Here is a 27,868-nt window from a genome sequence, read left to right on the forward strand (position 1 = left end):
TCGAGTTGGCAATTAATAATTGCAAAGCGGGAAAAAACAATCACCAATAAGATTTCCAATGCAGTATGTATGTGTGCACCACCCCCCACGATGAGGAGGATGATCGAAGGGGAGAGGGCAGCGAGGGGCTGCAAGATGCAACTAAAATTTCCACATGCATTACCTACAATCGTTCTCACGGTAGCCCAAACACTCGAGCGCGATCGGGGCGAAATGATAAACGCGTGCGAGCACTTTAAAAGCATCCGCCAGCCAGTAAATTGTAAAGTGGGCGCCTTCCGTCAATATTTTTAAGCAGTTTTTGTAACGTGTTTAAGCATGGCAAATAGCGGCTTGTTTGGAGATATGCAATAAAGTATAGCGATGTTAATAGATCGGTCTTTTCTTTTTTCTTTTCCATTGCAGAACTTTCTTCCAATAGAAACAGAAAGATAAATATGCGAAGGATTGTGATGCTGTAGAAAATCGTTTCCACGGCTACTCACAGCTCATTACGCTGACAACGCTTCGTTGTCCCTTCTAGTTTAAAATCGATCCAGATTGTGAAGCAAGCAAACGATCAAAATGAACGGACTATCCACGCTCAACAGACTGTTAGGAAAAAGAAACAAAGATGGTAAGTGCAACCATGTCCACCGTAAAGCCAACTTCCTTTTAACCTAAACCAACGAATGTGTCTTTCCAGTTTCCAAATCTACATCGAACCTCAGTCGGTCCACCACAAACCTGGACACCCCTAGTCACTACAACAATAGAATCATACAGCTGCCGGTGGTACCGAACACGCCGTTCGAGCAGACGTTCCGCGTGACGGTGCTGCTGCCCCGGGATCAGCTGTACGTGGCGCGGGTCGGTGCCAAAACGAAGCTCTCCACCCTGCTCGAGATGGTGTGCAGCGACAAGCTGCTCGACGCCCCGAAGTACCTGTTTCGCCATCCGGTCGACTTTCAGCAGGGCTTCGAGCTGGACATGAACATCGGCGAGGTCGGGCTGAGCGAAATCCGGTTGATGTCGCGCAAGGAGCTGGAAACGCTGCGCAACAGTGACTACCGGCTGAGCACGAGCGACATCTTCCGGATGCACCAGAAGAGTGCCCGTGAGTCATCGGGAGGAGGTGGCGGTGGCGGTGGTGGTGGCGGCGGGGGTGGTGGTGCGTCTGTTACCTCCTCCGAGTTGAGTCGTACTTCGAAGCTGGTCTTGAAGACGACCTCACCGTACAGCTCCACCAATTCGCTCAACTCGATGGATTCGTCCGGGGTGAGCTCGAGCTCTCGCGGTGCGCCTACATCCAACGGGCATGGAGGCAATGGCCACCATCATCCTATGGGGCCTCCGGTAGCGCCGACGCGCAAAAAGCGTCTCGCACCTCGGCCACCGAGCCAGAACTCGATACCGGAGACACGCGTACCACCGCACAACAACACGAACGGGGAGAAACCACCGGGTCCGGAAGATCACCTTTTCAAAGAACCCCAGTTACCTCCGTACTCCCGGCAAAACTTTCACGTTTCCACACCCAATCTGTACGATCGCGAGCTGAAATCGGTTGACATTATGAACAACAACAACAACAACAACAACCACAGCACCAACAATAACGTGCCAAACCCAAAGGCCACCAATGGCGATCGGAATGGATATGCCGTGGAAGCTAACAACAACAACCCTGTGCACGCTGGTGAGCTACAGGAGGAGGAGGATCGGAAAAACCTCATCAACACTAAAACGTCCTACAGCACGCTGAAGAACCGGCCGACGTCAATGTACATCATTCGTGAGCCCGACCCGACGGCAACACTGCAGCGGTCGAGTGAGAATGGCGGTAGCATGATGGACATCCACCATCAGCATTCCCGTGCCTCTTCCAGCTGCTCGGATGCGAAGGATCCGCGCGATTTTCACGACATGCCCGAACCAACGCCAAGGAAGCGCTTGAACTCTAGTGGTAAGGCGAATTAAAAATTACATTTCACCCGTCGCGACCTAATATGTTAACGGATATTGTTTTTATTTTCGGTTAGCGAAAAAATCTAAGGCACCAGCACCACCGCCGAGGGCGAAAACAACCACCATCACACCCGTACCGACGCCTTCGCCTCGGGCCCTGACCCGCTCCACGTTAGATCTGCTGCGTGATAACGATGCCGGCATCTCCGAGACGGATTCCAACTTTAGCAGCGAACCTGACGATACGCAACGGAACAGAGGTAAGAGGTGTAGGATGATTGGAATGTGCATGTATTTGAAGTATAACCTTTCCATTCTACTTTCCAGAATCGCGACTGAATGCCGTCAACGGTAGTGTCCATCGTGCGCCATCGTCCGCACACCAAAATGTATCGAAGGTGATGCTGAACGTAGACAATCCACTGCACGATCCCGTCGTAACCTCGACGACACCGGATGTTGCTGGCGAACGGAAGCATCAGAAGACCGGTTCGACTTCGTCGTCCGTTTCGATCAAAATCATCGGCCAAACAGCGGCCAGCACAGAGCAACAACAAAGGGAGTCAAACATGGTATCCACTCCAACGCCAATCGTGTCGAAGGTGCAGATTGGAGGTGGCAGCCCGGCCGCCCAGAAGGTGCCAGCATCGCCCGCCTCTCCCGGTGACAACAGTTCGGACGAGGAAATCAAAATCTATAACATCGAGTCCGGGAAGGCGGTTGTTAAGAAAAAGGCCACGGATCAGTCGTCGGAGGAAAAGATCAAGCTAACAGCCACGACTAACGGGGCAAACAGCATCGTTCAGGTGCCCACGCGCCCAGTGCAGCAAGCAGAAAAGCAAGGACCGATCGATACGCAGCTGGATAGCAATGGGCAACAGGAAGAGGAACAGTGGACCTATAAGCTTCCCGCCCCGCCAACATTCGCCGACGCCTCGATCAAGTCGAGCGATTACGACGAACGGGGCCAGTTTTACCGGCCGGCGTCAACCTTCGTCGACAATACGACACTGCGCAGCGACATGCTTACGGTCGTGTCGGACGAAATGACGGAGCGCATCGAACCGTTCATCCAGGAGCGTCTGCAGACAATGCTGGACCTGGTGGAGGGCCGTCCGGAAGGCACACCAGCGGGCGCATTCTACACCAAGCCGCAGGTTCGCGTCGGTAGAGAGAGCCCCGAACCGGCTCAGGAAGTGGGTGGCGGTCACGTCAGCTCAGATGTGGAGGATGGGTACCGTGTCGGGGCCAATGAGGTGGGTAGCACGCAGGAAGCGCGTGACGTTTGGCTACAGACGCTCGAGAAACGGCGCGAGAAGATTATCGAGAGTGAGTTGGCGACCTTGAGCGAATCGATCAGCGGGAAGAATGCCACGACCACAACTTCCACCTCCACCACCACAACCACTTCGGGACATAAGGTGGAAAGTCGTCAGGAATCGGTCACGGATCGGAAGGGCAACGTTATGAGCGAACTGAATCAACTCCTGCGAGATGGGGTCGAGTTGAGCCGCACGGAGGAAAAGGAGATTGCCGTTGCGAATCGGAGCAGTTTGGCCAACTTTAAGATTTCGACCTACAGCAGTACGGAGAACAAGGAAAACGTCATCACTACGAGCACTACGGTTGTTGAGAAGCGAGAACGTGAGTATCACCAACAAGAGGAGGTTAAGGAGCATGTTAGTGTGGCGCCGGCGATCGCAAAGAATGGCCACAATACCGAAGCAACTCTGCCGATCAGTGCAGCCGAAGAAGAAGTGGTAGAAGAGGTTGGAGTGATCGTACGTCGTAAAATTTCCGTCGATTCGATCGTCCGTAAACCGCACTCTTCCCTCACGCAGAGCAGCGACGAGGACGACCAATCAGTGGCACTCCGGTCCAACGGTAGCGGGGCTTACCAGTCTGGGGCGAATGCGAAGAAGGAGCTCGCACCGGTCAAACGGCGCAGCCTTACCATGCTCAACAAAAGCCCGCGCGGAATCAATCGGTCCGATTCGTTCCATTCGACTCGATCGGACTATATTGCATCGTTGAATTCACCGGCCCAGGCGGTGACCACCTCCTCCACCAAGCTACAGCTCACCCCCAGAAGCACCTCGTACATTTCACTGATCGGGGCACAGCGTTGGGAGAACCGCGGGCTAGCCTCAGCTAGCAATGGACTTTCCGGTGCGCCCACCATCAACCGGCGCATGTCGACCAGTGAGCTGAGCATCTCCGATTCGCCCTCGCTCCAGAGCTTGGAGGTGATCAAAAACATTCTAAACACGTCACGCAAAAACAGTATGAACAATCTACACCAAGTGGGTGCGTCATCGGAGCAGCGTGGCGGCGCTTCTTCCTCCAGCGAAGAAATCGCGCTCCCCTCAATGGCCGCTATTAAGCGAAACAGTTTTACAGATATTTCAACGCTGGCCCAGCTGAACGCGGGCAAGGGGCAGATGCCGGGTACCGGTGTGACGTCCGGTAGCGTACGGAAGGACAGCATCGAGGAAGCCAAGGTTGAGCAGGAACCGGAACAGGAAGAAGTGTTGAAAGTGGCACAGGATATCAAACCGCACGTCGACGTTGTCGTGAAGGTGGAACAAACGAAAAAGGAAGTGCTGGTGGAAAAGCGTACGGAGAAGATTCTTGTGGATGAACTTCCTAAAAAGGAAAAGTTGGTCGAGTTGGAAGTTACCGAGAAGAAGGAGCAGAAGCCGGTGGAATTGAAAAAGGAGGAGGAAGTATCCGCCGCGATCGACATGAATCTAGCCAGCGAGTCGAAAAGTGACGATGAAAAGTTGCAAAATAAGCAGCAACAAGAACATCACCATCACCACCAGCACCAGCAACAACAGCAGCATGTCGTGGCCACCGGTAAGGAACCACAAACGACGGTCGTAAACATTACGACCAACAGTACGGTAGTGAGCAGTAGCAATACCGTCGATACGAGCACAACCGGTGCCGTAACATCGGTCAACGAATCGGACACGAAGAAGTGGACCTACCAGGGTCCACCGACAATAAGCTTTGCCACCTGGAACGAGCGACCAAAGATCGACGTGTCGATCAAGTCGGATCGTGACTACCGCTTCGGGGGAAGTTCGACGCTTCCCCGTGGCTTCCGTAATGTGAACAATGTAAGCAGCACCAAAATAAGCATCGGTCCGGGTGGAACCACCACCTCTACCACGACCACCACCAGTACGAGCGAAACTTCCGCCGGGTTCGCTCGACGAACGATCCATGAGGTCGACCAGCAGCAGCAACCCTCCGGGCAGGAGATTGTTGCCCCCAATGTGCCATTGCCAGCGTCGCAGCAGGAACGTCGCCAGCAGGAACCTCCGGCGGTCGTGAAGCTTCCCGCAACGCCAGCAAAGCCCGCTGTAGCAGCCACCGTGACTACTACTCCCCCCGGTGAACGATTGCCGATCGTGCGTGCCGTAGAGTACAAGAAGAACGTTACCCCACGCCAGCAGCCACCGCCGCCGGTGGAACCAAAGCCTTCGTATTTCTACGAAACATTCTCGCGGAACGATTCCACTACCAGCTCCTCCGGTAGTAGCTCGATCGTTAGTATCAACGGAAATCCTCCGTCAAACGCCGCCGCCTCCACCAACACCACCACCACCGCCGCCACGGCTATAAGCCGACTTAGCTTTGGTCCCAAACCATCCACCATTCTGCAGCCAACCGTTCGTGGGTTCAAATCGCTCGACGAAAACACGGTATCCCGCCTGCGGCCCGTCTCGATGATCGACACAAGCACGCTGCGTAAAACTGTCGTACCGCTAGGGGCGGCACCTCCAACCGAGGATACGACGGCCCCGAACTCGTTGCCCTTTTCCCAGAACACGCTGCGTCGTACGGGGCTGAAGGATAGAATTTTGGCCAAGGAACAACCGTCCACCGATGCGACGGTGGTGCCACAGCAGACGCAAACAATAGCTGCTGTCAAGCTGAACGGTCTCGGTACGGCCGCACCCGTTCCGGTGCCACCTCCCGTGAGACCCGCTTCGTTCGCTGCAGCGATTCCGCCTCCACCGGCTCCGGCCATGCCACCGGCAGTGGCCGCCAAAGCGACACAGCCCGTCGTGCGCGGTGCGATCGTAAAGAAGTCGCCAAGCACCACCACCAGCCCGGCCATCGACCCCCGTACGGCATTGCTCGATGCCATTCGGAACTTTAACAAGGATTCGCTGAAGAAGGACTGAACGTTTGAGAATTCAGGTCAGCTATGGGTAGGGAGAAAAGAAAATGAAAGTACGAACGCTAAGCATATGCGTAGGACCAAAGGAGTGTTGTAGCATAAAGGCTCAAATGTGTTAGATAGGTTGAACATGTAATATTCTTTAAATATTCATACTTTTTTTTTCGTTGGGAGGTGTTTTCCTTTGCTGTATTTCTACTCAAATTTTAAGAATTTTCCAATGGCCAGGTGTCGTTCTTGTGCTCGCGCACGGAATTGGATAAATGTATTTTTTCTTCTTTCCCTTTCTAATCCGCAGTTGAATGCTGTGGGCTTTGTACCATTGCTTTTTCCCGTTTCGTTTAAGTTTGTTGTAATTTGTAGTCATTACAAGCAGGTACACCACCTTATACACCATTAGTTTCTAGTGCAGAAGTGAAACCGTTCGTCTGTAGTCACCCCACCCTTATCTATTAACTGCTTTATCGTGCCTCTACTGTCACGGCTACACTGCAAAGAACCGTACGAACCGAACCGTTTCTGGTTGAAACCTGGGTTCTACGTTTGCGCCAACCATTGGCGTTCCATATATGTAGAACGTTGGAAAAAAGGATAACGTTTGCACAACACATATCACCCATTCATCCTGTGCTTAAGGATGGTTTTTCCATTAATTCTAATAATTCTTACTTCTTCAACATAGTCACACACCAATCACATCGGTTCTGATGCGAAAAAGGAAACATAGATGTTCACACGACGCAACAGGTACTAGGCAAGCAGGGACTCTAATACGAGCACATAATTTAGATTAGCGAATCCGTATAGTAGTCATTAGACTGGACATAATTCGTATGGGGTTGTTTAGCAGTTGGAATGGTTTTGTTTCATACTAATAATATTTTATCTATCGCCGTCAGGAATATGCACTCGTACCTACGATAGTAATCGGGTGGATGTAATCCATTCCATAATTTCAAAAGGCCTAGAAGGGATATGAAATCGTGAGCTGTTGTATAATTCCGAACTGTATTTTTTACCGCGCAAGTGTCTTATACAGTCTTGTAGCGTAGGATAAGAATGAAATAAAATGGAAGATATTACAAATTTACTAATAAAAATCAATTGTGCTTTACTTATTTAATTATCCGGATAATCATATCTCTACAAATAACGAAAAATCCCTTTTTCTTTTTACTCGATTCCTGAAGGTATGTGATACGCAGTGCACGTTGCATGGAACTTTTCAATTTACCGGTTTTCGAAATTGATTTAACATTACGATTTATGAATCACTACTCGTGTTCTCTCTCATTGCTAATATATTTTAAAATTAAATGCATACTTTAATTGTTCAAACTGAGTGCAGTTGAAAATAAAACCGTGTTACCTATCGGTTATAAATTAGGCAGGTTGTTATATACGCGTAACGGTAATTTTTCTGACCAAAAAACAATCCGGAAGTCCTTTAGACATTCAATGCTTCTGTTGTATTGTATTGTCTGGCCTAAGTAGCCATGACAACTTGGAATTAACTTAAATGTTTGGTGCAATCAAAACATGTGGTGCTTATTGCTAAGATCAAGCAGAAATTGTATTTAAAAAAAAAACCCAAAGTCCTTCCTATAACATCCTAAAAATCATTTCCTATAACTACGCAACATGAAAAAAGCTGTGCTTGTTATCACATCTGTACCTAGTGAGTAATCGTGAGTCCCAGACGACGAAAGCAATTGGGAACTTCCAACTGAAAACGTTTCTTAGTCACACAGTTATACCTAATGTTATCTACCACCTAGTTCAGAGGCTCGATCTTTTGTTTCCTCAACGTTGAAAGCAACCGAAAACCTATCGCGAATGTGATGATTCGCGTTTTAATCCGAGCGGATAGCTTCCGAGCGATACATTGCGGCCATCAGCTGGGGAAACGTCTACCGATAGAAAGTCTCATTCATGTCATTATTGTTTTATTTTTAAGGGGGCCGATAGCAAAGCTACTTCGAATTTGATAAGGATTACGTCCTACGGTTATGACCATACGATAAAGTAGGAAGGCGAGTTATTATTTAACGACTGTGTGACTACTCGGGCCACGTTTAGTGGGTAATCGAATATCCGTCCGTAAACAGGATGAAGTTTGTAACTACTGCCGGTCAAAAGGCGGCAGCTGTGCTGCTGCTGGCCATGATCGTTGTTGTCGCTGGCAAGTCGGTCGATAAGATCCGTCGCCCGTTCCCAGGTATCGAGCGAATAGGAAGTCGTCTCGATACGGTTCGACCGCCTAAGGGATACGTTTCGCAGAACCCGCGTACGGTCGAGGGTCGTTTCACGTCCCGCAGAAACCACTTCGACCCGCAAGACCGCAACACCTTCGAATTTACCTACCTGACAAACGACGAGTACTACCGCGAGGGAGGTCCACTGTTCCTTGTCGTTGGAGGATTCTACGCGGTCAATCCATTCTTCATAGAAGGCACCCACTTCAGCGATATTGCTGCCCAGCATGGTGCTATGTTGGCGACCTTTGAGCATCGTTACTATGGAAACAGTATCCCAGTGGAGTAAATAAACGGAAAGTTGAGATCCACATGGATGAAGTTTTAACGCATTTTTGCATTGTTGCAGAGATTATTCGACGGAGAATCTTCGATTCCTGCGCACGGAGCAGGTCCTGTTCGATTTGATCGAGCTTGTTGACTTCCTAAAACGCGAGGTTATGAACGATCCGAATGCGCGAGTTATCCTTCACGGTGCAGCTCAAGGCGGCACTCTCGCCTCGTGGGCTCGTCAACGCTTCCCGAACATCATTGATGGTGCGTGGGCCTCGAGCTCCCCGGTGCGTGCCACTGTCGATTTCCCCGAGTTCGCCGAAGACATCGGAAACATTATCCGCGAGAAGGGGAGCGATCAGTGCTACAACCGCATCTTCCAGGCATTCCACACGGCACAGAACCTACTTGATGCCGGCCTTGGCGATAGAATTTCGGAGATGTTCAACACTTGCGACCCGGTGAACATTGAGGACACGCTAGAGGTGGAACTGTTCTTCTACGCCATGATGATTTCGCTAGAGTCGGCCATGATGGATGAAGGGGACTATGATAATATTGGCCGTGTGTGCGATCGGCTTACCAGCGACGAGTTCAGCACTGGATTGGATGCCTTGTCCGCTTTTCTGCTCGATCGTTACGCCGATGTGCGTGAGTGCTTCGATCTGTCGTTCGAGAATTTTGTCCGCTACCTGACGGATGTCGATATCGACAGTGAAGCGAACCAGGAGCTAGGTCTGCGCAAGTCTGCCTACCAAACATGCACCGAGTTCGGTGCGTTCCCGATCACCACGTCGCCGGATCAGCCCTTCGGAAACCGTGTCACGTACGACCTCTTCTTGGCCGAGTGCCAGGTGGCATTCGGAGAATTCCTCACTGAGCAGGTGGTCTATGAGGGTGTGCGCCTTACAAATCTCCACTACGGAGCGGACGATCCTCGCACCACCAACGTGCTGTTCACCAACGGTGCGCTGGACCCATTGCGCCATGTCTCTATCACCTCGTATCAGAACTTGCTGGCGAACGCTCGCGTCACGCCGAGGGAGTTCACCGCAGCGGATGTTTTTCCGATCAATGACTTCGACTCAGAGGAGCTCCTCCAGACCAAGCGTATGGCCGAACAGTATATCTCGACATGGCTCGGATCACCGATCAGCCCTTTCTAGGATCAGCTGGTACAGAATGTAACAAAGCAGAGTATATTTAATAGAACTCCTGCTTGATTACCAAAATGAACGATAATTACACATATATCATAAAGAATTGAAATATATTTTACGAAAGCACTAAACAACCCATTCTTTCGTAACATTGAAAAGTGAATGTTCAATCCGCGTAGCGCATTGTCCACATTCGATTCCGGATCGTTAAATAAAATTTCCGGTGCGTTAAATCATTCAACGATTCGTTCAACGTATAAAGCAATTTGTTAAACCAGTTTAGCGTTTAGCTGAATAATCCATTTAAGCAAGGGTGCAATTGGTCTAAAAAGTTTACCTCCATTTGAAGCTGAGCTTTCTTATCCTTCAGTATGTTTCTTTTACCGAAAATGAATTGAATTAATTCTAAAAACCTTTAACGGGCTATAGATTGTCCGTCCACACTTGAACCAGCTTAGTTCGATAAAAAAATGCGTCCACAATTGAACCAGCTCATTTCGATCAAAACTTTTTCGTCTAAGACCGGTTGGAACTGGATTTGTACAAATGTACCAATCGGTACATAAAAATGTGAATGCAACTTTAGGTATGTATTACACATTGCATTAGACACACATAGGCAAGTATCTTATGGGTTAAACTTAACTTAACTTATTAACTTATTATTAAAAACTTCTTTTAACAATATTCAATCAAGGTGCAAATGTAAGTTTTAATAAGGAAAATTTCTAAGACGGATGCTTGGTACTTAAATGAGAAATCTCCAAACGACAAACGTTGACATTTTTTATTTTTAGCAAAAAATTCGAACAAGACAGTTTTGTCATAGCTATTGTTGAGGTGTTAGCATAACCAAAATTTTTTAAATTTCTTTATTTAAAACCGATTTTTATGAAGTGGGAAAGAGCACTTTCTATAAAACACATTTTTTTCTCAATAAAATAGAAATGATAAAAATCGATTAAACAACTCCTTAGTTTGAAATAAGATGTTTACAGACTTGTAAGATATTTACAGACCAAATGGCCCATCAAGTATAAAAAAAACACGTACACCCAGGAGCCGAAAGCCTAAACAAAATTTCCAAATTTAGCCATTTCATATCCAATCGGCTACTGATAACGTTATCTACCATCCGGTCCTGTCGAGAATCTTTAATTACCGACAAGCTATTGATGATGATATTTCGCGTTTTAATCCGATCGGAAAGCTTCCGCGTGATTTCGTGAGGCCACCGGTGGGCGGAGTGTCTGCTGGCTTCGCGTATTAATCATGTTTGTTGTGTTGTTTTTTATGGAACCGGGATCACATGCAACAGTCAACAACTGGCTGAGCCTATCGGGGGCTTACAAAATACTCTTAGTGTGTCATGATTTAGCGGTTTTTTCTTAGCCTATTCGTTTTCGATAAGGATTACGTCCTTCAGTTATGGCTTGGCACATGACAGGGTTGCGTTGTGGAATTCCGCACACAGTATATAACGGCTGTGTGCCCGCTTGGGAATCGTTTAGTAGTTAATCGGATAGTTACTCGTGAACAGGATGAAGTTTGGAAGCTCCACCGGCCTGAAGGCGGCAGCTGTGCTGCTGCTGGCCATGATCGTCGTTGCCGCTGGCAAGTCGGTCGATAAGATCCGTCGCCCGTTCCCAGGCATCGAGCGGATGGGAAGTCTTCTCGATACGGTTCGCCCTCCGAAAGGATACGTCTCACAGAACCCGCGTACCGTTGAGGGCCGCTTCACGTCCCGCAGAAACCACTTTGATCCGCAAGACCGTAACACGTTCGAGTTTACCTACCTGACGAACGACGAATACTACCGCGAGGGAGGTCCGCTGTTCCTGGTCGTCGGTGGTTTTTACGCGGTCAATCCATTCTTTATCGAGGGGCTCTACTTCCGAGACATTGCCGCCCAGCATGGTGCTATGTTGGCAACCTTTGAGCATCGTTACTATGGAAACAGCATCCCAGTGGAGTGAGTATAGCTTAAGGGAGGTTTCCGATAGATGAGTGTTACATGTTTTTACTTTCTCAGGGACTATTCGACGGAGAATCTACGTTTCCTGCGCACGGAGCAGGTTCTGTTCGATCTGATCGAGCTTGTTGACTTCCTGAAGCGCGAGGTCATGAACGACCCGAATGCACGCGTCATCCTTCACGGTGTAGCTCAAGCCGGTAGTCTCGCCTCGTGGGCTCGCCAGCGCTTCCCGAACATCATTGATGGTGCGTGGGTCTCGAGCGCCCCGGTGCGTGCCACTGGCGCCTTCCCCGAGTACGCCGAGGACTTCGGAGAAATTATCCGTGAGAAGGCGAGCGACCAGTGCTACGACCGCATCTCGCAGGCGTTCAACGGGGCACAGCATGCACTAGATTCCGGACGCACCGACAGACTTTCCGAGCTGTTCAACACTTGCGAGCCGTTGAGTCTGGATAACCCGTTGGAGGTGGAACTGTTCTTCTTTGCCATGATGATTTCGCTAGAGACGGCTATGGTGGCTGAAGGGGACATTGATAATATTGGCCGTGTGTGCGATCGACTTACCAGCGACGAGTTCAGCACTGGATTGGAGGCCTTGTCCGTCTTCCTACTGAATCGCTACGCCGATGTGCGCGAGTGCTTCGATCTGTCGTTCGAGACTTTTGTCCGCTACCTGACGGATGTCGATATCGACAGTGAAGCAAACCGGCAACTCGGTTTGCGTCAAACCGCCTACCAAACATGCACCGAGTTCGGTGCGTTCCCGACTACCAACTCGCCGAATCAGCCCTTCGGTAACCGTGTCACGTACGACCTCTTCCTGGCCGAGTGCCAGGCGGCATTCGGAGAATTCATCACCAAGGAGTTGGTCTATGAGGCTGTACGCATAACTAACCTTCACTACGGAGGGGACGATCCTCGCTCCACCAACGTGCTGTTCACCAACGGTGCTCTGGATCCGCTGCGCCATGTATCCATCACCTACTACCAGAACTTGCTGTCGAACGCTCGCGTCACGCCGAGGGAGTTCACGGCGGCAGATATCGTGTCAATCCGCGATTCCGACTCAGAGGAGCTCCTCGAGACCAAGCTAATGATCGCGCAGTACATCTCGACCTGGCTCGGACCGTCGATTAATCCCATACGGAAGTAGAAAGCATCAAACCCTAGCCTACATATTAACTAAGTATTTTCCAAAATTTTTCAGTTATTATAAACGAAATAAAAAAATATAATTTACGAAAACCAAACAATTTAATTGGTTCTTTGAAGTATATTTCGGTTTATTCACGACATGTAGATACTTTTGAACGTTTGCATATTTCCCTAGCTAAATGTAGAAAATTCACTTTACAATCCTATCGATAGCGACCAATTCAAGATTGTCGGTGATGCCAGTATATGCCATTCTCAATGCTTTCACTTCTTGTTATACGAATTTCTGAACAAGTTGCCATTTACCAATGTAATTTATTAACACAGGAATTTGGCAAGTTGCATATATATATATGTAGATATTTCTAGACCGACCAATCCTGATCATTTTATCAGCTGTTGCTGTTAGACAGTTTGCTGTGAATAGGAGGTCTTTAACAAACACTGTAAATTGTCGCACAGAATACATTATTCAAGATCAATAAACAAAGTGGTCGCAGCATACCACGTAACGAGCCAGAAAGCGCTCACTAGTAATTTACTAACGGTTTCTTCAAAACACCTCAGCTCGAACCAAAAACTCCTCATTTTTGTATGGGCCAAGGCCGGCTGAAACAAAATTAACAGATTTTTCGAGCAATGGAGCAGTTTTTCGAGCAGAATTGCTGTTTCCAGCAACTAATTTTATTTCAGCCCGCTTCGGCCCATGCAAAAATGAGGTGTTTTTTTGTTCGCGCTGAGGAGTTTTAAGCGAAACCGTAAGGAAATGTGTAGCGGGCGTGGGAATATTTTTGATAGTTGGTTTGAATTTTGTTTACCTCATACGAGCAGCCAGGAAAGTGGGATAAAACTGCAAATCAGCTATGTTTCATCAACAGAGCAACCAGAGGCCTTCGGTATATGTTCTGGAGGAAGCCTGCGCGTGGGGAAGACCATCACACTTAATTTCACTAATCATATCCCATGTGACCAACAGGATCCATATTCCATGTGTTCCAGAATAGTCAATTACCTACTTCTTTAAAAAATTTTTGGAAAGATCTACCACACACTACAAGTATGGTTGTAAACACTTTTAAAACCAACTATCACAACAATGGCGGAGCAAAACACTGCTTTGACCCGAAATAACAAATAACACATATGTGCCGTACTGTATGCCCGGTTATCCATGAAATTAGAGTGTCCGGTAACCAGTCAGCGAACATTTTTTATTAATCGGAAATAAACGGATAATCGACATTGTAGTGTAAAATGTTATTTTAGTCAATAGATTCGCTTTAGTAGATAGCCCCCTTTTTACAATAAACACACTGTTACGGCTTGCATACATTTCGGGGTAAACAAATACGGCGTACGTTTTTGGTTGGCGAATCGGTAATTTGACTTCCGGAATTGGACTTCTGGACTATGCGTACGTTAGTGTGTCTTTGTGTTTCTGAATAACTTTTCCTAAATAACTTAATCCTTTTAGCCCTTTACAGACACAAAAAAGGCATGATGGTCTGTCAGTAAAACGTTGGAAGGACTCAGTATGAAGCATTGTACATCGGATTAAATTAGGTATAGTGAAATCTATACGCTAAATCCTGGCAGAAATTTAATAATACAAGTAATGGGAACAGATACTTTAACCATCGAACTATTTTGTTTATTGCGCAAAGTTTAATCAATGTATTTACCCAGGTGTTTAGAGCAACTAAACACTTCCAGTTTTAAACGTTCCACCCGATCACAGATAACGTTATCTACCATCCGGTCTTGGTGAGGGCCTTAAGGCATTTTTACGACAATCGATGCAACCAAAAAGCTATATTCGATGGCGATGATTTAACACATTTTAATCCATACGGATAGCTTCCGTGTGATATCGTGCGGCCACTGGTGGGCGGAACGTCCCTAGTATGCTACACGTCAACCTCATGTGGATGGATTGGGATCACATGCAACAGTTACGGATTGACTGCTTCTATCGGCGGCGAACAACAACTTCTCGAAATGATTTAGCTGTTTTTTCATTGATAATTCGATTTCGATAAGGATTACGGCCTTCGGTTACGACTACCCAGGACAGCGGTAGGGTGGCATTCTGGAAGGGCCAGGAACTATTTAATGGCAGTGAGCCGGCTTGGAAAGCGTTTAGTAGTTTATTGGATAGTAACTCGTCAACAAGATGAAGTTTGTTAGCTCCGCTGGTTACAAGGCGGCAGCTGTGCTGCTGCTGGCCATCATCGTCGTTGCCGCTGGCAAGTCGGTCGATAAGGTCCGTCGTCCGTTCCCTGGTATCGAGCGGATGGGAAGTCTTCTGGATACGGTTCGCCCGCCGAAGGGATACGTCTCAAAGAGTCCGCGTGCGGTCGAGGGTCGCTTCACGTCCCGTGTTAACCACTTTGACCCGCAAGACCGTAACACGTTCGAGTTTACCTATCTGTACAACGACCAGTACTACCAAGAAGGAGGGCCACTGTTCCTGGTCGTCGGTGGACACTATTCGATCAATCCGTACTTCATGGATAACAGCCACTTCCGCGACATTGCCTCCCAGCATGGAGCCATGTTGGCGACCTTCGAGCACCGCTACTATGGAAACAGTATCCCAGTGGAGTGAGTATTACCTAGACAAAGCACCGAATATATCTGGTATAAAGGTAACATTGCTCTCTAGGGATTATTCGACGGAGAATCTACGTTTCCTGCGCACGGAGCAGGTCCTGTTCGATCTGATCGAGCTTGTTGACTTCTTGAAGCGCGAGGTCATGAACGACCCGAATGCGCGCGTCATCCTTCACGGTGTGGCTTACGCTGGTACTCTCGCCTCATGGGCTCGCCAGCGCTTCCCGAACATCATTGATGGTGCGTGGGCCTCGAGCTCCCCGGTTCGTGCCACTGTCAACTTCCCCGAGTTCGCCGAAGACATCGGAAACATTATCCGCGAGAAGGCGAGCGACCAGTGCTACAACCGCATCTTCCAGGCATTCCACACGGCACAGAACCTACTCGACGCCGGCGAGACGGAAATGGTCTCGGAGATGTTCAACACTTGCGACCCGGTGAACGTTGAGGACCCGCTAGAGGTGGAACTGTTCTTCTTTGCCATGATGGTCTCACTCGAATTGGCCATGGCGGAAGATTTTGACATTGAAAACATTGGCCGTGTGTGCGACCGGCTTACCAGTGACGAGTTTGATACCGGTTTGGAGGCCTTGTCCGCTTTCCTGCTCGATCGTTACGCCGAGGAACGCGAGTGCTTCGATCTGTCGTTCGAGAATTTCGTCCGCTACCTGACGGATGTCGATATCGATAGTGTTGCGAATACGGAGTTCGGTCTGCGACAGTCCACCTATCATGACTGCACCGAGTTCGGTCTCTTCCCCACCACCACGTCACCGGATCAGCCCTTCGGAAACCGTGTCACGTACGACCTCTTCCTGGCCGAGTGCCAGGCGGCATTCGGAGAATTCATCACCCAAGATTTGGTCTATGAGGCTGTCCGGCTGACGAACTTCCATTACGGAGCGGACGATCCTCGCACCACCAACGTGCTGTTCACCAATGGTGCTCTGGATCCTCTGCGCCATGTCTCCATCACCTCTTACCAGAACTTGCTGGCAAACGCTCGCGTTACCCCGAGGGAGTTCACCGGTGCGGATATTGTGTCTATCAGTGACTCCGACTCCGAGGAGCTCCTACAGACCAAGCGTATGGCCGAACAGTACATCTCGACATGGCTCGGATCGCCGATCAGTCCCTTCTGGAAGTAAGAGCTTGCGAATGCTTGACTATAAACTTCGCGGTGCGCTTTTAGATGTTTTCCCTCGTAATCATTGAATGGTATAAACAATTACAATAAATAGAAATGACATATATTTTATGAAATCCACAACACACAACTCGATGTTTACACGTTTTCGTTTAACCAAGATTCTCATCCTTGATAAAAGAGAATATATTTTATGTAATCGACGAAATACAACTTGACCTCTCGTGAGTTTGTCCTGAGGAATCTCTTCTTCTTCGCGGTTCGTGGCTACACCAATAGGGGTTTGCATCGACCCTCGTAGGGGTTTTTGGGCAGATATGCGCTTTACTCATTTTACCAATGATTATTATTTGCTTATATATAATTATATAAAAACTACTTTAATTATCGATAAGAATATCAAAAAGTACAGTGTGCCAATTCTGAGTGAGTGAGTGTGAATGGAGAGACAATTCTTTAATTCACTCAGGATGATTTGGCTCACTCCCAATGATCCAATTCTTTCTTGCGTTGAAGGAATCATCTCGTTTTTTGTGGTGCATTGATCATGCACTGCACCCATGCAGAACAAGGGTCTCTTTATTCTTCGCACCTTTTTAGGCTTTATTGTGCCACTATTCTTGTTTGTAAGTCAAGCCATTCTGAGCGAACCAAATATTTCCGAATCACTTTAATTACAAATGAGTCAGAATAAACCTTGTTGAAGAATAGAATAATTTCACTCATCGGTAAGAATTGACTCACTTACTCATTCTAACTCAGTTAGGACATCACTTATTTTAATTATCACGTTGATTATCGGTCTGATTGATGTTATCAACGATCACCAACGCGTTACAACTACCATTGCGCTGTCTGGTACTGAAGAGATAATGATGAATCCGTTAACACTTTTACATTGCTTTGGAACTTTGTGATAATGCTTTTTAATAGCCTTTTTAAGACGCTATAACTGTTCTTTTTAAAACACTACAATTTCTCTATTTTTGAAGATTTTTTAAATCTGTAAAATGGCTTCTTTTAAGTATATTTGTTGACTATATTAAGCGTTGTAAATTTGTTGATGCACCTTTTCACCATTCAGCTAGATTGGTGTAAAGCAAAAAAACAACAAATTTGAAATGTTCACAATCTTTCACAGGAAGTAATAATTAGCATGTGATTTTAATCCTTCCTAACCAACATTGATAACGTTATCTTTCATTCGGTACTGGTCAGGATTTCAAGGCATCGTTTATGATAATCGGTGCAACGAAAAAGCAACGTTTGATGGTGATGATTTAACACATTTCAATCCACACGGATAGCTTCCGAGTGATATGGTGCCACGGCAAGTGTATTTCGAAATGCTTCTTTCTTCGATGATTAAATTTTGATAAGGATCTTTTCGATAATGACCTGCCGCACTACAGTGTTGTGTTTTGGGAAGTCTGGATACTATTTAATGGTGGTGCGCTCGCTTAGAAAGCGTTTAGTAGTTAATAGGATATTTACACGTGAACAGGATGAAGTTTGCAAGCTCCACCGGCCTGAAGGCGGCAGCTGTGCTGTTGCTGGCCATGATCGTCGTTGCCGCTGGCAAGTCGGTCGATAAGATCCGTCGCCCGTTCCCAGGTATCGAGCGAATGGGAAGTCTTCTGGATACGGTTCGCCCGCCGAAGGGATACGTCTCGCAGAACCCGCGTATGGTCGAGGGTCGCTTCACGTCCCGCAGAAACCACTTTGATCCGCAAGACCGTAACACGTTCGATTTTACCTATCTGTACAACGACCAGTTCTACCGCGAGGGAGGCCCGCTGTTCCTGGTTCCTGGTGGACACTATTCGATCAATTCATTCTTCATGGAGAACGGTCATTTCCGTGATGTGGCTGTCATGCAGGGTGCCATGTTGGCGACCTTCGAACACCGCTACTATGGAAACAGTATCCCAGTGGAGTGAGTATTACCTAGACAAAGCACCAAATATATCAGGTATAAAGGTAACATTGCGCTCTAGGGATTATTCGACGGAGAATCTACGTTTCCTGCGCACGGAGCAGGTCCTGTTCGATCTGATCGAGCTTGTTGACTTCTTGAAGCGTGAGGTCATGAACGACCCGAATGCACGCGTCATCCTTCACGGTGTGGCTTACGCTGGTACTCTCGCTTCATGGGCTCGCCAGCGATTCCCGAACATCATTGATGGTGCGTGGGTCTCGAGCGCCCCGGTTCGTGCCACTGTCAACTTCCCCGAGTACTACGAGGACATTGGTAGCTTTATCCGTGAGAAGGCGAGCGACCAGTGTTACAACCGCATCTTCCAGGCTTTCCACACGGCACAGAACCTACTCGACGCCGGCGAGACGGAAATGGTCTCGGAGATGTTCAACACTTGCGACCCGGTGAACGTTGAGGACCCGCTGGAGGTGGAACTGTTCTTCTTTGCCATGATGGTCTCACTCGAATTGGCCATGGCGGAAGATCTTGACGTTGAAAACATTGGCCGTGTGTGCGACCGGCTTACCAGTGACGAGTTTGATACCGGTTTGGAGGCCTTGTCCGCTTTCCTGCTCGATCGTTATGCCGAGGAACGCGAGTGCTTCGATCTGTCGTTCGAGAATTTCGTCCGCTACCTGACGGATGTCGATATCGATAGTGTTGCGAATACGGAGTTCGGTCTGCGACAGTCCACCTATCATGACTGCACCGAGTTCGGTCTCTTCCCCACCACCACGTCACCGGATCAGCCCTTCGGAAACCGTGTCACGTACGACCTCTTCCTGGCCGAGTGCCAGGCGGCATTCGGAGAATTCATCACCCAGGATTTGGTCTATGAGGCTGTCCGACTGACGAACTTCCATTACGGAGCGGACGATCCTCGCACCACCAACGTGCTGTTCACCAACGGTGCTCTGGATCCGCTGCGCCATGTCTCCATCACCTCCTATCAGAACTTGCTGTCGAACGCTCGCGTTACGCCGAGGGAGTTCGCTGGAGTCGATATTCGATCCATCAGCGGCTTTGACTCAGAGGAACTCCTCGAGACCAAGCATATGGCCGAACAATATATCTCGAGTTGGCTCGGATCGCCGATCAGCCCCTTCTGGAAGTAGGAAGTGACGGACTTTTGACTATAAACTACGCGGTGTGCCGTTAGATGTTTTTCCGGGTCAAAAATTACGAATAGAGTTGACATATATTTTATGAAATCCACAAAACACAACTCGATGTTTACACGTTTTCGTTTAACCATGATTCTAATCATCGATGAAAGAGAATACATTAAATACAATCCACGAAATACAACTCAACTTCTTACGTTTCGTACTCAACTTCTTACGTTTGCGTTTAATTGATGGAAGTATATTCTAATCCTTGAACAGGTGGTTGCAAATAGCTTGTCCTGTGGAATCTCTTCTTGTTCGCGGTCCGTTGCTGCATCAATTTAGGTTTGTCGTATACCAATGATTATAATTTGCACATATTTATAGTCTATTTGTTGCGTTGATTATCGGTCTGATTGATGTTTTCAACGATCACCAACACGTTACAACTACCATTGCGCTATCGGGTACTGAGACGGCTATGTTGAATCCGTTAAGGCGTTCGTCTGGTAGTTCAAAAATCGTTTGAATTGTACTTTTAACAAATACTTCCTCTCGACTGCTGGAATTAGATTCTCTGATATTCGACAGCGTTAGCCGTTATGCTGCGGTATCTGGTGTGACAATCAGAATAGGCTTTTGTATGTCAATATGTGTATATTACGTAATATGAGTTGCTCCAACTTAACATCAATCTATTATTCAGGTTTATTTTTTACCCTTATTTCGTTCGCCAACACGTAGTAGGCGACAACTAATAATTTAGCTCATTTCGCATATTAAGGTGTGATGTTATATAAGCACATACTATCCTTTTTATATCTGGCATTAGATTTTTATCTAGTAGGACTGAATTGGAAAGATACGACGAAATTGTGTATTACTAGTAATCAATTTGGACTAAGCATAATGACTGTACACTTAGTAACTGGGATTGAACTTTTGTCACTAAGGGCTCGTTTGACAAACACACGATAGCATAATAGATAAAAAGAAGCAAAATTTTCGCAAACCATAATAATAATGCTCTCTCAGGAGCTGTAAATAATAAACAGCATGTGGTTTTAATCGTTCCTAACCAATATTGATAACGTTATCTTCAGGCTCAGGCCATCGTTTATGACAATCGGTGCAACGAAAAAGCAACGTTTGATGGTGATGATTTAACACATTTCAATCCACACGGATAGCTTCCGAGTGATATGGTGTTACGGCAAGTGTATTTCGGAATGCTTTCTTCGATGATTAAATTTTGATAAGGATCTTTTCGATAATGACCTGCCGCATTACAGGGCTGCGTTTTGGGAAGTCCGGATACTATTTAACGGTGGTGCGCCCGCTTAGAAAGCGTTTAGTAGTTAATCGGATATTTACTCGTGAACAGGATGAAGTTTGCAAGCTCCACCGGCCTGAAGGCGGCAGCTGTGCTGCTGCTGGCCATGATCGTCGTTGCCGCTGGCAAGTCGGTCGATAAGATCCGTCGCCCGTTCCCAGGTATCGAGCGGATGGGAAGTCTTCTCGATACGGTTCGCCCGCCTAAGGGATACGTTTCGCAGAACCCGCGTATGGTCGAGGGTCGCTTCACGTCCCGCAGAAACCACTTTGATCCGCAAGACCGTAACACGTTCGAGTTTACCTATCTGTACAACGACCAGTACTACCGCGAGGGAGGCCCGCTGTTCCTGGTTCCTGGTGGTCACTATTCGATCAATCCGTACTTCATGGAGAATAGCCACTTCCGTGATGTGGCTGCCCTGCAGGGTGCCATGTTGGCGACCTTCGAGCACCGCTACTATGGAAACAGTATCCCAGTGGAGTGAGTATTACCTAGACAATGCACCGAATATATCAGGTATTAAGGTAATATTGCTCTCTAGGGATTATTCGACGGAGAATCTACGTTTCCTGCGCACGGAGCAGGTCCTGTTCGATCTGATCGAGCTTGTTGACTTCTTGAAGCGTGAGGTGATGAACGACCCGAATGCACGCGTCATCCTTCACGGTGTGGCTTACGCTGGTACTCTCGCTTCATGGGCTCGCCAGCGCTTCCCGAACATCATTGATGGTGCATGGGCCTCGAGCGCCCCGGTACGTGCCACTGTCAACTTCCCCGAATTTTCCGAGGACATCGGTAGCTTTATCCGTGAGAAGGCGAGCGACCAGTGCTACAACCGCATCTTCCAGGCATTCCATACTGCACAGAACCTACTTGATGCAGGTCGCACCGACATGGTCTCGGAGATGTTCAACACTTGCGACCCGGTGAACGTTGAGGACCCGCTGGAGGTGGAACTGTTCTTCTTTGCCATGATGATTTCGCTCGAACTGGCCATGGCGGAAGATCTTGACGTTGAAAACATTGGCCGTGTGTGCGACCGGCTTACCAGTGACGAGTTTGATACCGGTTTGGAGGCCTTGTCCGCTTTCCTGCTCGATCGTTATGCCGAGGAACGCGAGTGCTTCGATCTGTCGTTCGAAAATTTCGTCCAGTACCTAACCGATGTCGATATCGATAGTGTTGCGAACCAGGAGTATGGTCTGCGACAGTCCACCTATCATGACTGCACCGAGTTCGGTCTCTTCCCCACCACCACGTCACCGGATCAGCCATTCGGTAACCGTGTCACGTACGACCTCTTCCTGGCCGAGTGTCAGGCGGCGTTCGGAGAATTCATCACCCAGGATTTGATCTATGAGGTTGTCCGACTGACGAACTTCCATTACGGAGCGGACGATCCTCGCACCACCAACGTGCTGTTCACCAACGGTGCTCTGGATCCGCTGCGCCATGTCTCCATCACCTTCTACCAGAACTTGCTGGCGAACGCTCGCGTTACGCCGCGGGAATTCACCGGAGTCGATATTCGTTCGATCAGCGGCTATGACTCAGAGGAGCTTCTCCAGACCAAGCATATGGCCGAACAATACATTACCACCTGGCTCGGATCGCCGATCAGTCCCTTCCGGAAGTAAGAAGTATAAAAAAATGATACTTCTTACAAAGTGATGAGCTTTCGGGCCACTCTCGATCATGATCGTTCGTAACATCAGGCAACCGCAGGTTAAACTCTTTCTACTTGTTTGCCAGCAGATTAAAACGTTCACAATAAATATTTACAACCTATGGTAACACCAAATCGTTATCAATGCTTCCGTTTTATTGAACCCACCACTCCTGTATCATTCCTAAGGAAGTCTTATGGAACCCATGTGTATGGTTTAGTGAGGCCTTCTGGTCATGTCGCCATTATCGCTGAACTTAATCATTAAACGATCGACGTGTGTAACCAGAAAATGTCATGATTTGGGCAGTTCAATTTAGATAACCCCCTTCTCGCTCATTCGTGCTTATTCTTTTGCGGGGCTTTTGCAGATTAGGTTTTCTTACATATGGTCCTATCTGAGTGTTTGGAGGCTTGATTAAAAAGGTTACGAAGTAGCAATTTTTTACACTGACAAGAAGTTTTTTTTAGTATAGGTGGGTGGTCGATGTTTTTATTAGATAACAATAATTACGTCAATCGTCAAATACCGATGTGTAGCAGTGTTGATGGAAATAAGTATTTGGTTCATTAGAGGAGACGCATGTAATGTTATGCAATAATGCTCTTTTCAAAAAGTACGACTTCGATTTTTAGAATAATACTTTATATTATGAGAACTCGTAGGTCAAGGTTATTTTTACTTGAGGATTGACGAACCATGTTAGTAGTTTGTATAATGAAAGCTGTTTACGTTAGAAGACAACATTTTTATGTAGGCCGACAGAGGAATTTTACTAGATGTATATTCATGCATCGAACTACTAGCAAGAAAAACTAACATAGTTCGCCATTGATCGGGAGGATTAAGGGCGTAAAGGAGCTTTCCCTTCGCGTAGGTGGATAGTCAGCCCTCGCGTACAGGAGAACCGCTACAAAGGTGCTACAGAGTCTGCTCTGCTCTGGAGTCGTATTCCAACCGCCGTAATTACTGGGCTACACTTGACCCATAGGTTTGAAAATACGCTAAGCAATGTAAGTTCCATGTGTGTGTTTTGGGGTAACACTAGGAACGAAGTTGAAGGCTGCTTACGCACTTCCCGAAACAATCGAACCCTCGCACAAATCGAAGGCTCTACTCTTATCGTACCATTGATTACGGTTGTCCCACACTCTCCAGACCTGCCGATCTTTGATAACGTTTCACGTTTTATGATGGTCAATAGCGATACTACCACTGCGAGTCAATTCTGCGTATCTTAATGGTCCAAAAGATTAGGCATATCGTGAGCATAATTTACCCCAAGGCAAATGAGTGGTGCAATCTCGACACTGAAAGGGACACGCTAATCCGAGAATCTATCCAAAGGAAAGGGAAAAGAGTACACCTAGGCGGCTTGCCCACTAGGTCAATGGAAATAATTGAGTTCTTGTTCACTAAAGTGAGTACCTTACCCACTAATCCGGTAGACTATGGATCGGATTGATTTGGTATGTATGTATGCTGATATGACCAATGGAGATGGAAGTACGTCGCGGACTATTTAACGCGAACCAGGTTGCGCCTGAACGTTCAGTTGTGAATATCTTTAGTGAGCGGAAGAATAGTCGTTCCGTAGTGATTACAGAATAACAAACAGTATGAAGTTACCAATCGTGTTGCTATTGGCGGTGGTGGTCGTCTCGGTCGCCGTGGCCAAGACCGTACCAAAGAAGTCGTCGCTGCCTTTGGAGCTAGTGGCCAGAATGGTTGGCAACTTCCCCCAGGAACCGAAGGCTCCGGAAGGCTATGTGCGAAACCCGCGTACCGTCGAGGGTCGCTTCACGTCCCGCAGGAACCACTTCGACCCGCAGGATCGCAACACGTTCGAGTTCAACTATCTGACCAACGACCAGTACTACCGCGAGGGAGGTCCGCTCTTCGTGGTCGTCGGTGGTCACCGTCCGATCAATCCGTACTTCATGGAGAACAGCCACTTCCGTGATGTGGCTGCCCTGCAGGGTGCCTTTTTGGCCACGAATGAGCACCGTTACTTTGGAACCAGCTCACCCGTGGAGTAAGTATTGATAGGATTCGACCAGATTGGTCATTCGATGCTTATAACTTCCTCTTTCAGGGACTACTCGGCGGAAAACCTTCGCTTCCTGCGCACGGAGCAGGTCTTGTTTGATCTGATTGAGTGGATCGACTTCTTGAAACGTGAGGTGATGAACAACCCGAATGCACGCGTCATCCTGCACGGCTATGGATACGGTGGAGCTATCGCGTCCTGGGCTCGCCAGCGCTTCCCAAACATCATTGATGGTGCGTGGGTGTCCAGTGCCACCGTGCGTGCGACCGTTAACTTCAACGAGTTCGTCGAAGATGTTGGTAACACAATCCGCATTAAGGGCAGTACCGAATGCCATAATGCCATTTTCCGTGCTTTCCACACCGCTGAGAATCTGCTCGATGCCGGCCGCTCCGACATTGTCTCCAGCATGTTCAACACCTGCGACGATATCGACGCGGAGAATTCGCTCCAGGTTGAGCTGTTCCTGCATCTGATGGTGCTCTCGCTTGAGCTGTCCATGTTTGACGACTACGATCTCGAGAACTTTGAACGCGTGTGCGATCAACTGACAGACGATCAGTACGAAACCCCTATGGAAGCTTTGGCGGCTTTCTTGAAGAACCGCTATGTCGAGATACGCGATTGCTTTGATCTGTCATTTGAGAACTTCATCTCGATCCTCGGCGAGACCGACATCAACGCCCCGCAGAACCTCGAGTATGGACTGCGCCAGTTGAACTATCACGTCTGCACCGAGTTCGGCTACTTCCAGACGGCTCAGTCGCCCTACCAGCCCTTCGGGTCCAAGGTTGGCTACGACCTCTTCCTGCAGGAGTGCGCAGCCGTTTTCGGCGAATGGCTCACCCAGGACATCATCTACGAGGGTGTGCGTCTGACGAACTTCCACTACGGCGCAACGGACCCGCGCACCACGAACGTGCTGTTCACCAACGGTGGCATTGATCCATTCCGACGTGTCTCGATCACCTACTACCAGAACCTGTTGGCCAATGCGCGCGTAACACCGGCCGCCTTCTTCACCGAGGATATCCGCTCCATCAGCGGCTACGATTCAGCGGAGATGCTCGAGACCAAGCACATGGCCGAGGAGTACATCTCCTCTTGGCTCGGATCGCAGATCAGCCCCTTCCGGAAGTAAATTTCCTTTTTTTCTGTAGACATATCCCGTATTTCCTTTCACGTCTGTATCCACCTGTCCACGCGCCTGACGTATTGCGTCATGGAAGCCGGGACAACTGAGAAATACCTGTACCATTAAACCATAAACGCTGATAAAGCCAATCAAACCAACGTTCACAATCGATTGTTTGTTCTTGTTTGCCATTTCCGATTTCCCTTTTTGCGCCTCTACCCGATTGCCTTCAATGTTTAGGGTATTTATTGGCCTTTCGAGCTTCTGATAAACGAGCTGAACGCTTTCGGTGTTTCTAGTCCGTCAACCAGTTGAGATTAGCGAATATTCGATAAGCGAACACATAACACCTGCACGTTTGCGTATGAATAGGACGAGTTTGAGGCCGGACTCGGACATCAAGGCGTGTCTGGCGGTGACGAGTATCGGATTTCAGGAAAGCAATAAATGATTATTTCCATGAAGGCCGGATAGGAAGGTTGATGAGATTTCCTATTTAGTTAGGTAGATTAGAGAATTAAATTTCAGCAGGAATTAATTATCTTAATAATACACTTTCCGATAACGTATAAATGTCGGCGGAGGCAGATCATAGGTAGGTAAACTAAGTAGTTGCTTGGAGTCCCGAGCTTTCGTGGTCCCCTTACTTTTTGACCATATTTTTCTAATTTTATTGTTGGAATTAATTTTTGTTATTATTGTTGGAATTATTTTTATATTTACTTATCTTATCAAATATGAGAATTACGCAACTGAATTATCTCGATTGTGTTTTGATGAGAATAAGTTCACCAAACGTCACCTTTTTGTGTTGTGGTTTTGGGATAAAATACAAAATATTTGATTAAAAATGTGCGGTTATTCTAAATTGAAATTCTGCAAATTTTGAAATAAAAGCTTTAAAGTTGATTGTATATTTTTGAGACCTTCAACTTATAGCTGCTTATGGTCCCTAGAATGCTTTATACACCTCAATAGGTTGCCGCCACATACATTCCAGTTTGTTCTTATTTATCTTCATAATGCTCATAAAACATATCAGCGACAAAAATGCCATATACTACTCTAACTAAGAGAATATAGGTTATGGCAGTAAGTACTTTTAAGTTTTCGTTAAATAATCTTTTCAGATACTTATATATTCAGTAGCAACCTCTACTTAAAAACATTGAGGGATTTAGAAGACTAGCTTTGTTTTAGCCTGTTGCCTTATTAAAGTTAATTTTATTATATCAAGATATTTCATTGGAGGGGCATGTTTCTGTTGATCGCAGTCTTGAACTTTAGCATATGATGTAATGAAGACTATAATGCAGTGCGGAACGCTAGATGCTCATTGGTTAATTCTAGGCACAGTTTAGATTTGTTCGTATTGAGGATAACAAGTGTGGGATTTAATTAAATGCGTTTTTAAAGAATTTTGTTTTTAAGTTTATTTTTTGCAGCAAAAATAATATCGAACACATTTTAAAACACCGTCAAAGGTTATCAAGGAACAGTTTATTCTATTGAACAATCGTTGAACCATATTTTTAAAATCAACCATTGAAAAATATACAGAAAACTGTCCTACCACTACGCCTGATTGTATGCAATTGGTAAGCTTAAATGTTTGAATTTTATTGTTATACTACCGATACACATACGTTTTTCAGACAGCAACTTTCAACGTCTACGATTGACGTTTTCGCCAATTTATTATGAAATATCCTAAGCAGATTTCGTAAGAAAGCTAATCAAGAGGGCGATAAGCCCATAGACGAAAACGATAAAATAGATCATTGGTGCAATCAAAGGGTGAGAAGAGCCTAAGTAATGGGTGACTTAGATGGCAAACAAGTATGGGACAGGTTTGATCAAGTTGAGGGCCATGTTA

At 47.2% G+C, this 27,868-nt stretch overlaps 7 protein-coding genes across 7 annotated transcripts; all 7 read left to right on the forward strand.

Annotated features, from left to right (window-relative positions):
- Positions 1-500: 500 nt before the first annotated feature.
- On the forward strand, positions 501-6,456 carry LOC131286626 (serine-rich adhesin for platelets). The gene is made up of 4 exons (XM_058315608.1): positions 501-616; positions 686-1,945; positions 2,022-2,207; positions 2,275-6,456. Exons 1-4 carry the CDS (start codon positions 565-567, stop codon positions 6,144-6,146), a joined length of 5,370 nt encoding a protein of 1,789 aa, XP_058171591.1. The 5' UTR covers positions 501-564; the 3' UTR covers positions 6,147-6,456.
- Positions 6,457-8,251: 1,795 nt separating this feature from the next.
- LOC131288502 (putative serine protease K12H4.7) lies at positions 8,252-9,836 on the forward strand. Its single transcript, XM_058317643.1, has 2 exons — positions 8,252-8,682; positions 8,747-9,836. Exons 1-2 carry the CDS (start codon positions 8,252-8,254, stop codon positions 9,834-9,836), a joined length of 1,521 nt encoding a protein of 506 aa, XP_058173626.1.
- Positions 9,837-11,371: 1,535 nt separating this feature from the next.
- On the forward strand, positions 11,372-12,958 carry LOC131288359 (putative serine protease K12H4.7). The gene is made up of 2 exons (XM_058317482.1): positions 11,372-11,802; positions 11,863-12,958. Exons 1-2 carry the CDS (start codon positions 11,372-11,374, stop codon positions 12,956-12,958), a joined length of 1,527 nt encoding a protein of 508 aa, XP_058173465.1.
- A 2,175-nt stretch (positions 12,959-15,133) lies between these two features.
- LOC131288601 (putative serine protease K12H4.7) lies at positions 15,134-16,721 on the forward strand. The gene is made up of 2 exons (XM_058317749.1): positions 15,134-15,564; positions 15,626-16,721. The coding sequence occupies exons 1-2, from the start codon at positions 15,134-15,136 to the stop codon at positions 16,719-16,721; spliced, it is 1,527 nt and encodes a 508-aa protein (XP_058173732.1).
- A 1,504-nt stretch (positions 16,722-18,225) lies between these two features.
- LOC131288604 (putative serine protease K12H4.7) lies at positions 18,226-19,813 on the forward strand. Its single transcript, XM_058317752.1, has 2 exons — positions 18,226-18,656; positions 18,718-19,813. Exons 1-2 carry the CDS (start codon positions 18,226-18,228, stop codon positions 19,811-19,813), a joined length of 1,527 nt encoding a protein of 508 aa, XP_058173735.1.
- Positions 19,814-21,189: 1,376 nt separating this feature from the next.
- LOC131288424 (putative serine protease K12H4.7) lies at positions 21,190-22,777 on the forward strand. The gene is made up of 2 exons (XM_058317556.1): positions 21,190-21,620; positions 21,682-22,777. The coding sequence occupies exons 1-2, from the start codon at positions 21,190-21,192 to the stop codon at positions 22,775-22,777; spliced, it is 1,527 nt and encodes a 508-aa protein (XP_058173539.1).
- A 1,640-nt stretch (positions 22,778-24,417) lies between these two features.
- LOC131288143 (putative serine protease K12H4.7) lies at positions 24,418-25,998 on the forward strand. Its single transcript, XM_058317256.1, has 2 exons — positions 24,418-24,842; positions 24,903-25,998. The coding sequence occupies exons 1-2, from the start codon at positions 24,427-24,429 to the stop codon at positions 25,996-25,998; spliced, it is 1,512 nt and encodes a 503-aa protein (XP_058173239.1). The 5' UTR covers positions 24,418-24,426.
- The last annotated feature ends 1,870 nt before the right edge of the window (positions 25,999-27,868 follow it).

The sequence above is a fragment of the Anopheles ziemanni genome, chromosome 3, assembly GCF_943734765.1.
Source record: "Anopheles ziemanni chromosome 3, idAnoZiCoDA_A2_x.2, whole genome shotgun sequence".
Lineage (NCBI taxonomy): Eukaryota > Metazoa > Arthropoda > Insecta > Diptera > Culicidae > Anopheles > Anopheles ziemanni.

Excerpts from the sequence above, each read along its gene's own strand:
- LOC131286626 (XM_058315608.1), top strand. The coding sequence starts at position 565 with ATGAACGGACTATCCACGCTCAACAGACTGTTAGGAAAAAGAAACAAA. Across the intron at positions 617-685 it reads AGGAAAAAGAAACAAAGATG|TTTCCAAATCTACATCGAAC; the intron begins GTAAGTGCAACC and ends GTGTCTTTCCAG. Across the intron at positions 2,208-2,274 it reads CGATACGCAACGGAACAGAG|AATCGCGACTGAATGCCGTC; the intron begins GTAAGAGGTGTA and ends TCTACTTTCCAG.
- LOC131288502 (XM_058317643.1), top strand. The coding sequence starts at position 8,252 with ATGAAGTTTGTAACTACTGCCGGTCAAAAGGCGGCAGCTGTGCTGCTG. Across the intron at positions 8,683-8,746 it reads GGAAACAGTATCCCAGTGGA|AGATTATTCGACGGAGAATC; the intron begins GTAAATAAACGG and ends GCATTGTTGCAG.
- LOC131288359 (XM_058317482.1), top strand. The coding sequence starts at position 11,372 with ATGAAGTTTGGAAGCTCCACCGGCCTGAAGGCGGCAGCTGTGCTGCTG. Across the intron at positions 11,803-11,862 it reads GGAAACAGCATCCCAGTGGA|GGACTATTCGACGGAGAATC; the intron begins GTGAGTATAGCT and ends TTACTTTCTCAG.
- LOC131288601 (XM_058317749.1), top strand. The coding sequence starts at position 15,134 with ATGAAGTTTGTTAGCTCCGCTGGTTACAAGGCGGCAGCTGTGCTGCTG. Across the intron at positions 15,565-15,625 it reads GGAAACAGTATCCCAGTGGA|GGATTATTCGACGGAGAATC; the intron begins GTGAGTATTACC and ends ATTGCTCTCTAG.
- LOC131288604 (XM_058317752.1), top strand. The coding sequence starts at position 18,226 with ATGAAGTTTGCAAGCTCCACCGGCCTGAAGGCGGCAGCTGTGCTGTTG. Across the intron at positions 18,657-18,717 it reads GGAAACAGTATCCCAGTGGA|GGATTATTCGACGGAGAATC; the intron begins GTGAGTATTACC and ends ATTGCGCTCTAG.
- LOC131288424 (XM_058317556.1), top strand. The coding sequence starts at position 21,190 with ATGAAGTTTGCAAGCTCCACCGGCCTGAAGGCGGCAGCTGTGCTGCTG. Across the intron at positions 21,621-21,681 it reads GGAAACAGTATCCCAGTGGA|GGATTATTCGACGGAGAATC; the intron begins GTGAGTATTACC and ends ATTGCTCTCTAG.
- LOC131288143 (XM_058317256.1), top strand. The coding sequence starts at position 24,427 with ATGAAGTTACCAATCGTGTTGCTATTGGCGGTGGTGGTCGTCTCGGTC. Across the intron at positions 24,843-24,902 it reads GGAACCAGCTCACCCGTGGA|GGACTACTCGGCGGAAAACC; the intron begins GTAAGTATTGAT and ends TTCCTCTTTCAG.